This window comes from Zonotrichia leucophrys, chromosome 24, assembly GCF_028769735.1.
Source record: "Zonotrichia leucophrys gambelii isolate GWCS_2022_RI chromosome 24, RI_Zleu_2.0, whole genome shotgun sequence".
NCBI lineage: Eukaryota > Metazoa > Chordata > Aves > Passeriformes > Passerellidae > Zonotrichia > Zonotrichia leucophrys.
The window spans coordinates 7,150,608-7,164,815 of record NC_088193.1 but is presented as its reverse complement, the minus strand read 5'-3'; the positions used below and the strand labels follow the sequence as shown (position 1 = coordinate 7,164,815).

The window sequence follows — 14,208 nt, the reverse complement described above, 5'->3', positions numbered from 1 at the left end:
CCTCCCTCCCCCTCCTCTGAAATTAGCCTCATCAATTCAGCTACAATTTTTCAGTTCGGATGTAGACACGGGGCTGAACGTGACCAGACCTGGAGGTTTTTGGCTCGCTGCTCGCCGGCGCTTGGGGCCGCCTGCAGCGGGGGGAGCGCCCGACCCCGGCCCCTCCTGCCTGCCCCCCGCTCCGGGGCTGCGCGGGTCCCCCGAGAGCCGCACATCTGGATGCTGCTAGCGGGGTCAGGTCCCCCCTCGCCTAGGGCCACAAAACTGGAGTTCAATTAAAAGAAATCACCGTTAACCCTTTGCTTTCCTCATTCCTCTTGCTTTCCCGTGCCCACTGTCCTGCCCCTTCTCCCCCAGTGCTCCGGTCCCGGCTCCCCCCTCGGCGTTCCCACAGCGACCAGAAAAGCGAGAGGGTAAAGGGAAGAGTGAAACGCATCCTTTCAAAACCCGAATGGTTTCCTCTCTAGACAGCGCTCCCCACCAGCTCCGACAAACAACGCGGGTGGGGGGTGAGGGAGAGGGCAGGTTGAGGATCTCAACCGCGAAAGGAAAGGGGAAAAATCCCCTGGAAGGAGCCTCTGTCACCCACCGACATCACAGGGCACTTTGAGTCGGGCTGCGGGACCGACAGCGGGGGAGCTGAGGATCCAGGAGAGGCGGGGGAACCACCTGAAAACGGGCCCAGCTCCCGGGAGAGGAGCCCGACCCCTCAAATCTCTGAGTCCGACCCCTCAAACCCCTGAGCCCGACCCCTCAAACCCCTGAGCCCGACACCTCAAATCTCTGAGTCCGACCCCTCAAACCCCTGAGCCCGACACCTCAAATCTCTGAGCTCGACCCCTCAAAACCCTGAGCCCGACCCCTCAAACTCCTGAGCCCGACACCATCAAACCCCTGAACTCGACAGCCCCAAAACTCCCTGAGCCCGACCCCCTCAATTCCCTGAGCCTGACACCTCAAACCCCTGAGCCTGACACCCTCAATTCCCTGAGCCCGTCTGCCCCAAAACTCCATGAGCCCGACACCCTCACAACCTCCTGAGCCCAACCCCAACCCTAAATGTCACTCATCTTCAACCCCAAACCCCCCTTAGCCCGACAACCCCAAAACTCCCTGAGGCCGACCCCCTCAAACCCCTGTGCCCGACGCCTCAAACCCCTGAGCCTGACACCCTCAAACCCCTGAGCCCGACACCTCAAATCCCCTGAGCCTGACACCCTCAAACCCCTGAGCCCGACAACGCCAAAACTCCCTGAGCCCATCCCCAGCCCTAAATGTCACCCATCTTCAACCCCAAAACCCCCTGAGCCCGACACCTCAAACCCTTTTTGAGGGCGTTTTTGTCCCTTCAGCCCGGAGCTGAAGGGACAATCAAATCCGGCCCTGCCGCGCATCCCAAAGCCGGGCAGTTGCCAGACAGACCCCCCACCATCGCACCGGGAGATATTTTTGGAACCCAGCTCTGCATTTTATGGCCAGACGGGCACCGTGACCCGCAGGGGTTTGTTTTGCATGTCTGGGGATGCGCGGAGCCTGCTCAGGTCACTCGTGATACCGGGGCTGGCAGGGATGCTCCGCGCTTCTCCTCCGGGGTTTGGTCTAAAGCAACATTTGGGAGAATCCAAGAGATAAGGGAATGAGCGGAGGTGTTACACACTCCAAGGAGAAGCCGAACAATCTGCTCTTTTCCGCCCAAATAACGAAAAATAGAAGCTTTGCATTATTTTTTCTTTCTGGTTTTGTTTTAATCCCCCACCTTCCACCATCCCCCCCCAAAAAAAAAAATTTAAAAACAAATACCCCCTAAAAACCTCAAAACCAAAACCAAAGCCACCTTTGACGTTACTCCATACTTTTTGCAAAAGGCTGAAATATTCATAACCTCCGGACGCCAAGCTCTGAATCATCCTAGGTGGTTGTGCCGTGACTCTGGGTATTTAACTGTTATTTAACTGAGTATTTGACTGAGCTTTTCACTGGTGTTTCACTGAGTATTTAAGTGTTATCTAACTGGGTTTTTAACTGTTATTGCATTTAACCACGAAGGAGGGAGCCGAGACAGGCGGGGAAAAGGCGGGCACGGCGCTGAGCAGGATCTGTTGCCACTCTGGATCTGTCGCTCGCCCTTCGGATGCTCATGTACGTACAGCAAAGGAATTGGGATCTGCTTCATGTGGTCACCGCCAGACAGCTGGAAAATCATTTGATCTTGGCAACCACGGCTTTCAAATGTTTACATGGGGACTGGCTGGTAGAAATCAGTTACTCCTCTATTGTTATTTATTATTGTTATTAGTTTTATATGTCACTACGTTAACGAACGGAACGGAATTGTCGAGCGGCGTTGTTAATTAGCTCAATATCGATCTCGGGCGCCTGGCACGTCCCCACCTCCTGTCCCCGTCCTTGGGGCTGCTCCCAGCCCCACACGGAGAAGGTGAAAACGCCGCGATCCGAAGGGAATGAGGAGCCACTGGGGGGGATGTGGCCTGGAGCTGTTTCATGTCCAGACCCAAAGGAGTTAACCCTCGGTGTAGTTCTGTGCCAATCCCTCGCAGAACCCCAAAGATTTGGATTTTCTGTCTGTTACCCACGCGGGATTAGCGGGCATCACTTCATGATTAAAACCGTCCGGTTATTCCCTAGGAACAAACACAGTGGGAACCTTTCCCACCCCCATTGCAGGTTGGGAATCTGATTTTCCAAGGGGGGGAGAGGGGATTGGCTTCTGTCACCCTCTGTGACCCCAACAGCATCAGCTGAGCTCTCGTTGAGCCCAGCCTGGAGCTGTGGCTGTGAAATAACGCGGGGATAGAGGAGGGGAGCTCAAAAACCCCAACATCCACGCTCTGGCTTTGTGGCTAGAAAGAGCCTCAATTTTTGCAAAGTGTCCCCTTTGTAAAACGAGCTTTTCACACGCGTGTATTTCCACAGCCCGCGCGGTGCATTGTGTGTGATATATATCCAATAATATATAATATATAATATATAATATATAATATATAATATATAATATATAATATATAATATATAATATATAATATATAATATATAATATATAATATAATCCAATAGCCGCTTTTCAGATAACCTGCCACAGGTTCTGTTCCCTCTGAACGTGGGCACAATTCCGTCATTCTGGGCTTGCAGGGGCCGGAGTTTATCCCGCTCCAGCCTTCCCTGGAGGGAAACTCTCCCCCAGCTTTAGGGAACGTTTAAAATCCCCGGCTCTGACTTTCCCCTGGCACTGACCCCATCGCAGAAAGAAAAACGCGACGTGTTTGTTTCTTTTCTAACCCCACGTTCTTACAAGCAAAAAGCCCAAACTGCAGCCCTGGGATTTGATCTCCCGAAACGAATCCCAATTTTAGACCCAGCGAATTGGGTAAACCTCCGCTTTTCAGCCGCAGCAATAAAAGGGGATCGGGAGAGGGGATCAGAACTGGAGGATCGGGTCCCTCTTCCCGACAGGAACAGCCCAGCAGATCTCGGAGCTGAAGCCGGGGAGTTATTCCTCGCTAATCGCTACTAAGTAAAACATAATGTCTTAAAAGCGGGGTGGAGAAGATGCGGGAGCTTTGAAGCTGCATGGCAATGAGGGGCGAGCGGGGCGAGCCAGGGGTGTCCTGGATGCTTTTATTTGAGTTCCATGTCCCAATAAAACAGCGCCCGCCCTCCCTCCCTCCCCCATCCCGCAGTTATTGAAAAGCCGAGGCACAAAAAACAAAAATACTGAAGGCCAAGAAAACAGACTGCAGTGCACTAGCTCCGAACGTCTGGCCCCTCGCTTGAGGCCATAATTAATTTGAGATTTATTTTTATTGGAGAACCCAGTCTCGTCTGACCTTAGCCAAACAAGACTTCAGCGAGACCCTTGATGCGCTTGAATGGAACAGAATATTTCTCTCTAACTTCTCTTCAGGCGGCTGTGCCTGCTTTGAATTTGTTCCTCAGACTTCATATATTTGGAGATTTACAGGAAAGATTTAAAGCATTTTCCCCCTTAGCATTCACTCTCTCTTTTCTTCCCTTTTAGCTCCCCTTTCCCTCCACACCTCCTCTCCTTCTGACCACGGGGCTGGGAGAGCATCGGGAGGGCTGGAATACAAAATTCCCCGGATCCAGTATATTGGGAGGGGGCGTTTTTCCTGTAAATTGGGAAAGAATGGAGCCATTAAAAGGTCGCAGAGCTGGGGAGGGGGTTGGTTGCTGCTGCCTGAAGACGGAGGTCACTCGAAAAGCTCGTCCCTTGTGCCCAATTTATTTTAGAAAGCTCCAACGTGCCACAATTCTAGGAGAAAAACAACTTTTCTCCCACCTCGACTTAGATTCAAGCCGTGTCTTGAAGGTGAAGCGGGAAGGAGCAATGCCAGCCCCGGGCTGAGCACGGGAGAGAGGCACGGGGACACGGAGAGGGATTTTTCTCTTTAAAACAGAGAGATCGGTGCAAACAAGACCTAAATCCTTAAGCTCCAAGTTGTCATAGGGCGTTAATCAGCGACTTGCTAAAAGTCCGACAATTTAGCAGCGTTAGTACCCCGAGAAATGGGAAGAAAGGGAAAGGATTGGGTATAAACGCAATTAGTTTAGGCGGAAGGTGAGTGAGAAGGAGCTCAAGCAGCTCCTGCCCCCGGAGCCACCGCAGTGCCCACCCTGGAGGTGCCGGCGAGCAGGACTGGAACCCTCCGGGATGCCAGCAATGGGGAAAACGGGGGGAAAAAAAATAGAAAAAGCAGAAAAGGACAAAACGCCGGAGGATGCACTCAGTGGGAACATCAGCACCCGGAGCGGGGAGAAGCCAGCCCAGGGAGGATTTGGTTCTTTGGTTTTGCCGTTCCTGCCGGGCTGGGGCTCTCAGCTGCTCCTGTTCCTTCCCATCCCTGAGCACCTGCGGCTGACCCCGCACCAACCCCGCTGCAAAGCAAACCGAACCAAATCCCGGGGTATTCTCTCCTGGCAGCCTGTCCTCTGCTCCTGTCCGGTGTGCCAGGCTTTGGCAGCGCCCGCTCCAAAGAAACCTCCACTGTTTTGTTCTTAAAATAAGAGTTTACCCCCTCTCTCTTTAGGGCTTCTGTAAACTTTCCAGCGCAGGGAGAGCAAGAACAAACCCAATATTGTTCCCAGCCACGCAGCCCCTTTTCCCTGCATGAATATCCTTCTTTGTGCTGCAGCACAAACCTTAGGGCTGCCTTAAACCCGGGCTTAAAGCGGGAACCTGGGGTTCCTTCCCGAGCAGAATCCATCCCCGTGCCCTGCCCAGGGCTGGGGCTGCAGGACCGCGGGGGTGACACCGGGACAGCCGCTCCTGTCCCCCCGGGGCTCCCCTCCTGCTCCGGGGGACCTCCCGAGGTGTCTGGCCTCGAGGAGCAGGAAAGGAGCTCCAGGAAAAGCAAAGTGGCTCCAGGAGCAGGAAAGAGCTTCAGGGACAGGGAAGGAGCTCCAAGAGCAGGAAAAGGGCTCCAGGAGCAGGAAAAGTAACTCTAGGAGATGGAAAGGAGCTCCAGGAGCAGGGAAGAGGTTTCCAGGAGCAGGAAAGGATTACCAGGAACAGGAAAAGGAGCTCCAGGAGGAGGAAAGGGCTTCAGGAGAAGGAAAGGAGCTCCAGGTGCAGGGAAGGAGCTCCAGGAGGAGTAAGAGGCTCCAGGAGCAGTAAAGGAGGTCCAGGAGCAGGAAAGGAGGTCCAGGAGCTGGGAAGGATTCCAGGAACAGGAAAGGAGCTCTAGGAACAGGAAAAGGAGCTCTAGGAGAATGAAAAGGGCTCCAGGAGGAGTAAGGGACTCCAGGAGAAGGAAAGGAGGTCCAGGAGCAGGAAAGGAGCTCCAGGAACAGGAAAAAGAGCTCCAGTAGTAGTAAGGGGCTCCAGGAGCAGGAAAAGAACTCCAGGAGCAGGAAAGGAGTTCCGGGATCAGCAAGGGGCTTCAGGAAAAGGAAAATGGCTCTAGGAGCAGGAAAAAGAGCTCCAGGAGATAGAAAAGGGGCTCCAGGAGAAGTAACGGGGTTCCAGGAGCAGGAAAAGCAGCTCCAGGAGCAGCAAGGGAGAGAGGCTGAGCCGGCCCCAGGCAGTCTCGGGGTGGGCACGGGAAGCGAAAGCAGAAGCGCTGAGTGTGGGAGCAGCAGGCAATAAAGGGAATGAAGCGTTTGGATGTTGCCCAAGGGCAGAGAAAAGCGCGGGTGAGCAATGAACCCCCAAATGATCCTTGTGCCTTTGCACACATCCGAGAGCTCTGTGCGGGCAGGAGGGGAGCGAGGCTGCTGTGACCTGGAGGAGCTGTCACAATGGGCATAATTAAAAAATCAGAATTCACAGGTCATGTTGCTTTGCTTATGGCTCTAATTCTTTCCATATCCCTCCAGCCAGGATTCCAGTGCTGTCTTCTTTTAAAATTTAATTTCGCAATTACATTCTGTGTTTCATTCTCTAAAGTCAAGTCCTCGTGTTTGGATGAGATTAGCACCCTCTGATACACTGTGAATTATTAAATATTCGCAGATCAGCCAGTCCCTAATGGTCTGAGGAATAGAAATTCTTCAACACTTATGCAGAATAAGCCATGAAGGATCAAAATTATTTTATATTTCTACAAATTCCCAGCCCTCCATTGAATTAAGGCCCCTACAAGAAGTGGGTGTGAGAGAGAAGCTTGGGTTCCCTGTCAGGAGTTCCATGGAATTTGTGTTCCATGGGATTGGGTTCCTGTGTCAGGAGCTCCATGGGATTGGAGTTCCATGGGATTGGGTTCCTGTGTCAGTTTTATGGGATCGGGTTTCCCTGTCGGTTCTGTGGGACTGGGTTCCTCTGTCAGGAATTCTGTTGGATTTGGTTCCTGTGTCAGGAGCTCTGTGGGATTGGGGTTCCCTGTCAGGACTTCCATGCGATTGGGTTCCTGTGTCAGTTTTATGGGATTGGGTTCCCCTCTCAGGAATTCCATGGGATTGGGTTCCCTGTCAGGAGCTCTGTGGGACTGGAGTTCCATGGGATTGGGATCCTCTGTCAGGAGTTCTCTGGGGTTGGGTTCCTGTGTCAGGAGCTCCATGGGATTGCATTCCTCTGTCAGGAATTCTGTACGATTGGACTTCCATGGGATTGGGTTCCCTGTCAGGAGTTCTCTGGGACTGGGTTCCTTTTCAATTCTGTGGGATTGGGTTCCCTGTCAGGGTTTCTGTGGGATGTGGGATCGAGTTTCCCTGTCAGTTTTATGGGATTGGTTCCCCTGTTCCATGGGATCAGTTTTCAGTGCTCTCAATGACCCCCCTGTGCTGAGATGGAAATCGAGGTTCCAGCCCTGAGCTCCAATCCGAGTGACTCCACACAAAAATCCTGGTTAAAGCATTTTCCATGAAATCCTGCTCTGCCTCCTGCAGCTCCCCCACCTGACCCTCAGGCTGCTTCTGGAGAGCCATGACAAGAACCCCGTGGCCTGAAGGATATTTGTGAATTTGTTCCTCCTGAGATTCCTGTGGAACACCCTGCAGGTGTGGGGGACACCCTGTGGGGTGTGTGATGGGGACACCCTGCAGCTGCCCCCTCTGGACTCCAGCCTGGAGGGATGAGGCATTTTCTGTCCAAGGCACAGAGGAAACCTGAAGTGAATGCACACTGTCCGTCTGTTGGGGAGGATTCATAGAAAAGATCAATCCCCATCTCTCTTTGTCTGGTGGGGGTGGTGTTCACATCCCACAAAAGTAACAGAGAAAATACTTCTCCCTTCCATAAGGCAGCAAACAATGCTTGGTGGAGAAGGAATGATAATAACAAGAAGGGAAGGAAAGGGGAAAGGAAAGGGGAAAGGAAAGGGGAAAGGAAAGGGGAAAGGAAAGGGGAAAGGGAAGGGGAAAGGAAAGGGGAAGGGAAAGGGGAAAGGAAAGGGGAAAAGGAAAGGGGAAAGGAAAGGGGAAAGGAAAGGGGAAAGGAAAGGGGAAAGGAAAGGGGAAAGGAAAGGAAAGGGGAAGGAAAGGGGGAGGGAAAGGGGAAAGGAAAGGGGAAAGGAAAGGGGAAAGGAAAGGGGAAAGGAAAGGGAAGGAAAGGGAAAGGAAAGGAAGAAAGGGAAAGGAAATGGGAAAAGAAAGGGCAAGAAAGGGGAAAGCAGTGCAAAGGAAAGGGAAGAAGGAAAGAAAGGAGAAAGGAGGAGGGAGGAAAGGAGAAGGGAGAGGGAGGAAGGGAAGAAGGAAGAAGGAAGGAAAGGAAGGGAGGGAAAGGAAGGGAAAGGAGAAGGAGGAAAGGAAGGGGGAAAGGGAGAAAGGGAGGGAAGGGGGAAAGGGAAGACAAAGAGAGAGAATTGATCAATATCTCTCAGTCTCTCCTTCTCTCTGTGTCCAAGCGAGCCCTCCAGGTGAGGGTGGGCAGCAGGGGGGTCTCAGTGGGACCTGGCTCAGCTGCAGCCACGCTCGAGGATGGGGAGAGGCAGCAGCAGAGGGTGGGGGTGCCCAGAGCTCCCTGCAGCAGGGAGGGGACCCACACCCACATTTCCACTGCCTGGAGCATTCACCATCCCAGCAATCCTGTGAACAGGCACTGGCAGAGCCTCTCTGCTGCCCCTGGGGGCATTTGGGTCACTGGGGGTGCCACCAAACCCAGGGGGGCAGGGACTGACCTCACCCATGTGCTGAGGGTGCAAACTTTCCTGGATTCCACCACACTCCCACCTTTATGAACAGCCCAGGCACCTTTTGGTCCCTCTGGGACAGAACTGCCCAACTCAAACCCCTTAGAGCCAGGGGCAGACCGTTCCTTTGTCTCCTGAGGATTTTGGGTCAGACTCCATGGGAATCCTGTTGATTTTTTAAGCACAGCTACAAACAATTTACCCAGTGCCACCAGAGTGTGAGAAGCTCTGCAGACAGACCAGCAGAAACAGAATCCTTGCCCAAAACACCCTCAGCTGAGGAGGGAGGGCTGTGCCAGAGGCAGAGCCCAGCACCCACAGCTCATTCCTCCCTCCACACTGAGAGTCCCACCTGGGCAGCTCTCCCTGGTGGACACAGCACCAACTCCTGGCAGGAGATCCCTGTCCCAGCCCTTCTCCCGCAGCCCTGCCCTGCCTGAGGCTGAGCCAGGGACAGGATCCCAGTCCTGCTGCCACGGTCACTTTTCAGGCCTCACTTCCACCATTCCAAAGGAATTTTGCACACAACAGGAGCAGCCCTGGATCTGCTCCCAGCCCAGGGCAGTGACGCCACTGCAGAGGATGGACAGGTCCTTCCTCTCCTCATTGCAGCCAGGGCATCCCAGGGCATTCCCTGCATCCCCACAGCCAGTCACACAATGGGGAACCTTCATGTGCTTGAACTCTGATGGGATTTCATTCCCCAGACTGGAATTCCAGCTGTTTTCCACAATTTCTGTTCCAGAACCTGACCCAGAGCTATGCAAACTCACAGAGCAAAATTACCCCAAGATTCCCTGAAGCACCAAGGTGGGAGTGGGATCTGGGGCTATCAGCCCATGGGGAGCCCTGCCCATTCCTGGCTGGAGTTGTTGCAGTGATGGGGAGCAGCTGCACAAGCTCAGCCAGTGCCACACGACCTGGGATCATCCCAAGCTTGCATTTCCACTGCTGATTGTCCCACAGGTGCCCAAACTGAGCCATGACCTCGGGATTATTCACAGGAATCATCCAGTGGATCATCCCCAGGAATCCTGGGGCACAGATCATTGAGAGAGGGAAAGGGGGAAAAAAGAGAGACCGAATTCCTGTAATAAATTATTCATTACAAATTATCCACCCAGCTGTAGTTAACACCCTCCTGTGTTTCTTCAGGGACAGGAGAGGCTTGTGGTTTAGATTTTCCCTAAGTGCTGCTGCATGCAGGCTTTGCCTCAAACGTGTAACCCAGATGTCCCAGGCTTGGTTTATTTACATTCTTGGGAGCTGTTGTGAAAAAAACCCTATATGATGTCAAATATAATATAGAGCTCAGCTGAGGTATGAAGGGACAAGGCTGTGCCAACCCTGCTTGGGTTTTTATTTTAATCTTTAAAAAAGAAAGAAGCAGAAGTGGCCCATCAAAATATATTGTAAGATCCTTTTTTAAAAACTAGAAATGTATAAATGCAAACAAGTATTTAAAGTGCAAGATCTGGTAATATCAGTTAAAAACCAAAACAAGGTAATACCCGTTAAAAAGCAAAACAAGATAAATTTTCCTACTAAATTACATGGAAACATTCAAGCACAGAAAGAAACTTCGGGAGCACAGAAGGAAATCCCGGTGTCACACGGCACTGCCTGGTGTGACAATCCACATCCAAGATGTTTGCCTTTAACCCATTCAATATTTCCCCCTCTAAATCCATTCTGGAATGGACCTTGCAGAAACCACCCAGCTCCATGGATCATCTTGCACAGGGAGCTCAGGAGCTGGCACGGCAGAGAGAAGAGAGGAAATTCAGCCCTGGCTGAGGACTAAGGGGGGCTGGGGAAAGCTGGGAGCAAATGGAAGAACCAGGGTGACAGCTCTGGGATAGAGCCCCGAGCACAGCCCCTGTGCTGCTTCCAGAGCAGCAAAGCAGGAGCACGCTGGAGTTTGGCACAGCCCGAGCACAGATAACCCAGCAGCAATGAGGGGTAAAAGGGAAATCCACTTGAACTCGTTGTTTATCCCCGATAACACAACTTCTGACTCAGCCCTGTATGTTTCCAAAAGGATAAATTCGATATTTCAGTCTCTGACCCCTCTCCCACTGAAGATCAAGGGATTTTTTTTCCTGCTAAATTCAGTAAGAAAGGGAATGAGATTTTCAACCAATACAAACGACTGAATTTGGGAGGATTGTGATTTTTGACATTACCTGTTTAAAGATGCTGTCATGTCTTACCTTGACGTAAGACGAAGTGTCTGGGACAGTCTGAAACATCCTTACTTGTTTATTAGATATATTTAAAGGTCCTAAATTTGACCTGAAATAAATCACAAAAATACTCCCAGTCATATATTTGTATATAGAAAAATAAAGGAATAAAACCTGGTCTAAATAACAAGATTGGTAATAAAATATAGAGGGGAATGATCAAGCATTTAAGTGTTACTTTTAAAGGACAGAGAACACATCAACACAGTAACTAAAATCAAGTGAGGGACTCTCAGAACAAGGGTTTATTTCTCTTTTTAAACACCAGTTTGGTTTTTTCTTTAGATTCTCCCTCCTCCACAGGAAAAGCTCCTCCTTCACGTTAGACCAGAGCAGAGGGAAAGGTTTGACATTTGATTAACTGAATTTCTTAGCCAACAATTAAAAGCCAGCTGAAATACTCGTGTTTTCATGTCGAGCCTAGTTAACCCCATTGACTCGTACCCCGAGCTTTCCCCGGGCTGGGCGAGGGGCATTTGCCTCTCCCGGCTCATTGAAACCATCCCGAGCCATTAACCCGCCGGCCCCGACTGATTTAAGGACCCTTCCCCACCAACAATAATTAAACCATAAATTAAAATATACCCCGAAAGGAAGCATCGCTGCAAATATTAAAAGAACTCAGGGTTGTCAATCCCGTTTTTATTTGGGGTCCTGCTCAGGCTCTGTTTAGGGCACCCCATCTGTTTTCCTGCACTCGCCAGGTTTGATGAGCTCCTGTTGAACCGGGAATTTTCTGCCTCCAACCCCAAATCGTCCCTGCAGAGATTGACAGCGATGCTGTGCGGGAAAACAAACTCCAGCCGCCAAAATACCCCACAAACCGATTTCATTTGTCCTCCCTGATCCTCCCGGAACGCGCCAGAAACAATTAGCAAAGTGTAATTAGCTCAGTGTAATTAGCGAAGTGCAAGTGGTGAATCATTAAGGATCGCCCTCGCACGCATCCCCGCCTGATGCTCTGTGCTGGAAGGAAGGGTCCGAGATGGGAATTACGGCAGGGAAAGGAGCCGGCGGGACGGGAGGGATGCGCAGGAGCCGCGCAGCCCCCGGGGCCGGGCTGGGATTTTCTCCAAGCTCCTGAGGAAAAGCTGTGGGGTCCTGACGGCGTGTACCGCTCGGATCCGAGCCAGCCGCGGGTTAATTACAGCCCCGCGCTAATGAAGCTGAGACCCCGCACTCCTAGAACCTTCCGTGGAGTTCAGGGAAAGGAAAAAAGAAATAAAAACAGCAACAAAAAAACCCCACAGCTCAACAACTGGAAAATAAAAGCTCGCTATCTGCACGTAACCCCCCTTTAATTGATTTTTAAAGTATTTATTGCCCGTCCAGCTGGCACGGGAGGGCAAGCGGCTCTAAGGCGGACAATGTGTTTCTGATAAGTACAATTCCTTTTTTTCCTGTCGTCCTCCCTCCTAACACATTCCAGTTTCTTTTGCTTCTGAACTTGCGACGGGGGGTGGGGGCAGGCAGAGCGGAGGACAAGGTAATTTTGCCTCGCCAGTAAATTTTCTGGGGTCAAGGATTCCCATATTGGTTTTCCCCGCTCTCCTCTTTACCCCTGATTAGCGTCCCCCTCCCGCCTCCTTTACCTCCCTGTTGTAATTACGCCCGTGCATGTAAATAAATACATCTGCACATTTTGGAGCGCTTCTCAGGAGCCTGCAGCGGATTATTTATCAATCGGCTCTCCCTGCCAGCGTCAGCCGCGACAGAAAAAGGCCTCTTAAACAACTTTTAAATCCTTATTGTTATTGCTATGGTGGAAGGACTCACCTTTAGGAGCCTTTCCCCTCAGTTTGTAAAGATCCAGGTTGGGAACAAACCCAGCTGCCCTCGCCGCTGCAGTTTTGCGGGGAGAAGAGAGATTTCAACGCGTTGGATCCAAAGCAGCGCTGAAGTTAAAATTCCCAGCCCATCCAGACAGGCTGCATCAAGCAGGCATTTCCTCAGGGGGCTTCTGTGCTGCTCGCAGCTCCAGGACGTGCTTTGCTTTCCTTTCCCTTGCTTCTCTGCCCTCTACTTTTCATTTGATTTCCGTTTTCCCCCCTTATCAATATTCCAGCTGTTCCCTCAGATTATTCGTGGCCATGGGACATCCTCGCCCCATGAGTCCTCCTGGCGCTGTGAGCGACTTTAAACAACACTCCAAAAACAGAAAAAGAGGAAAAAGAAAAAAAAAAAAAAGGAAAAAAATCGCAACTTTAAAAAATATATATTGCTGAGGAGTCAAGCCGAAAAGAGACGCTGAGTGGAGCTCAAGTGCTACTTTAAATCCCCTTTTTAAAATAAGGAAGTTTCAAATATCCGTTTTTAAATCATCGGTCCTTATTTTGAGGTTTTCTTTCCTGACTCTTACCTAGAAAAGAGTTAACCCAAAGCATGACGGAGCACGCTGCAGATGCACAGCCTGGGAGAGCGCGATGGAAGCGGCTCCAAACGGTACTTTTGGTTAAAAAATTCCGCATTTCTCCCCGCCAGCCGAAACCTCCAGCTCTTTTTAGCTATTTCACAAGAGCCTATCAAACAGGAACGTGTTCAGGAGGGAAAGGAAACACATCTTCAATCCAGGGATGGTTTTTCCCCACCGGAGTCACGTTCCTGGTGCATTTTGTCATCTCAGAAACCTTCACAGACAATATTTTGTTCTAACCTGGGCAAAAACTTCCAGGGATTTTAGTACAACATCAATTTTAAATGCAACCCTCAGAAGGGTTACCAAAACTATTTGGAAAATGTTCTTCCATTCTCTATTCTCTTTCTCTACTTCGCGGCTTTGCCCCAAATTCCAACATATTGAAACATTTTTCTCCTTAATAAGAGGAACATATAAAGTGAAGGGGTGAAAGGGCAACCTGGGAGCCGTGCCTTGAGCTCCGCACACAATTTACTCCCTGGTAGACGAGGCGTTTAGCATTCCTCCCAATTTCCAAGGAAAACAGACTCAGACCCGGACCCGGCAACCAGGGACCTCGCCACTTTTTAATATAGAAATTCTTCGGATTCTTTGTTGTTATTATAATTGTTGTTGTTTGTGGCGAGAGAAAGCCTTTCCCAAGGTGAGGGGACGGGGTTTTGGGGAGAAGCTTCCTTGGGATGGAAGGGGAAGCAAAGCGACAGGAGGGACACGGAGGAGGGAAGGGATCGGGGCAACAACCAGGACAGAAAGGGAATAGGGAAAAAATCCCTCTAAAATCAAAAGCAGCGTTGTCATCATTAAAGGCTTTTTAAAAAATCGCGTGCAGGGGTTAAAAATGTTTTTTGCAAGCCTTAATGTCATTATTGTGCGAGGACGGGAACTGCTCTGTGCCCAGGCGGGACCGCACGGGCTCACGTTTCAAAGCCATCGCTCATTCTTT

General features: G+C 51.0%; 1 protein-coding gene across 2 annotated transcripts in view; it reads right to left on the bottom strand.

Annotated features, from left to right (window-relative positions):
• FLI1 (Fli-1 proto-oncogene, ETS transcription factor) overlaps positions 1–12,939 on the bottom strand; it is a 90,734-nt gene extending 77,795 nt beyond the window's left edge. The window contains exons 1-2 of one of the 2 annotated variants that reach the window (XM_064732043.1): positions 12,626–12,939; positions 10,790–10,898 (exon numbers count right to left, since the gene is read on the bottom strand). In XM_064732043.1, coding sequence (XP_064588113.1) covers positions 10,790–10,855 — 66 coding nt within the window. In that variant the 5' untranslated portion in view covers positions 10,856–10,898; positions 12,626–12,939. The remainder of the gene's footprint in view (positions 1–10,789; positions 10,899–12,625) is intronic. The other variant, XM_064732044.1, reaches the window with a different exon arrangement.
• Positions 12,940–14,208: the final 1,269 nt, after the last annotated feature.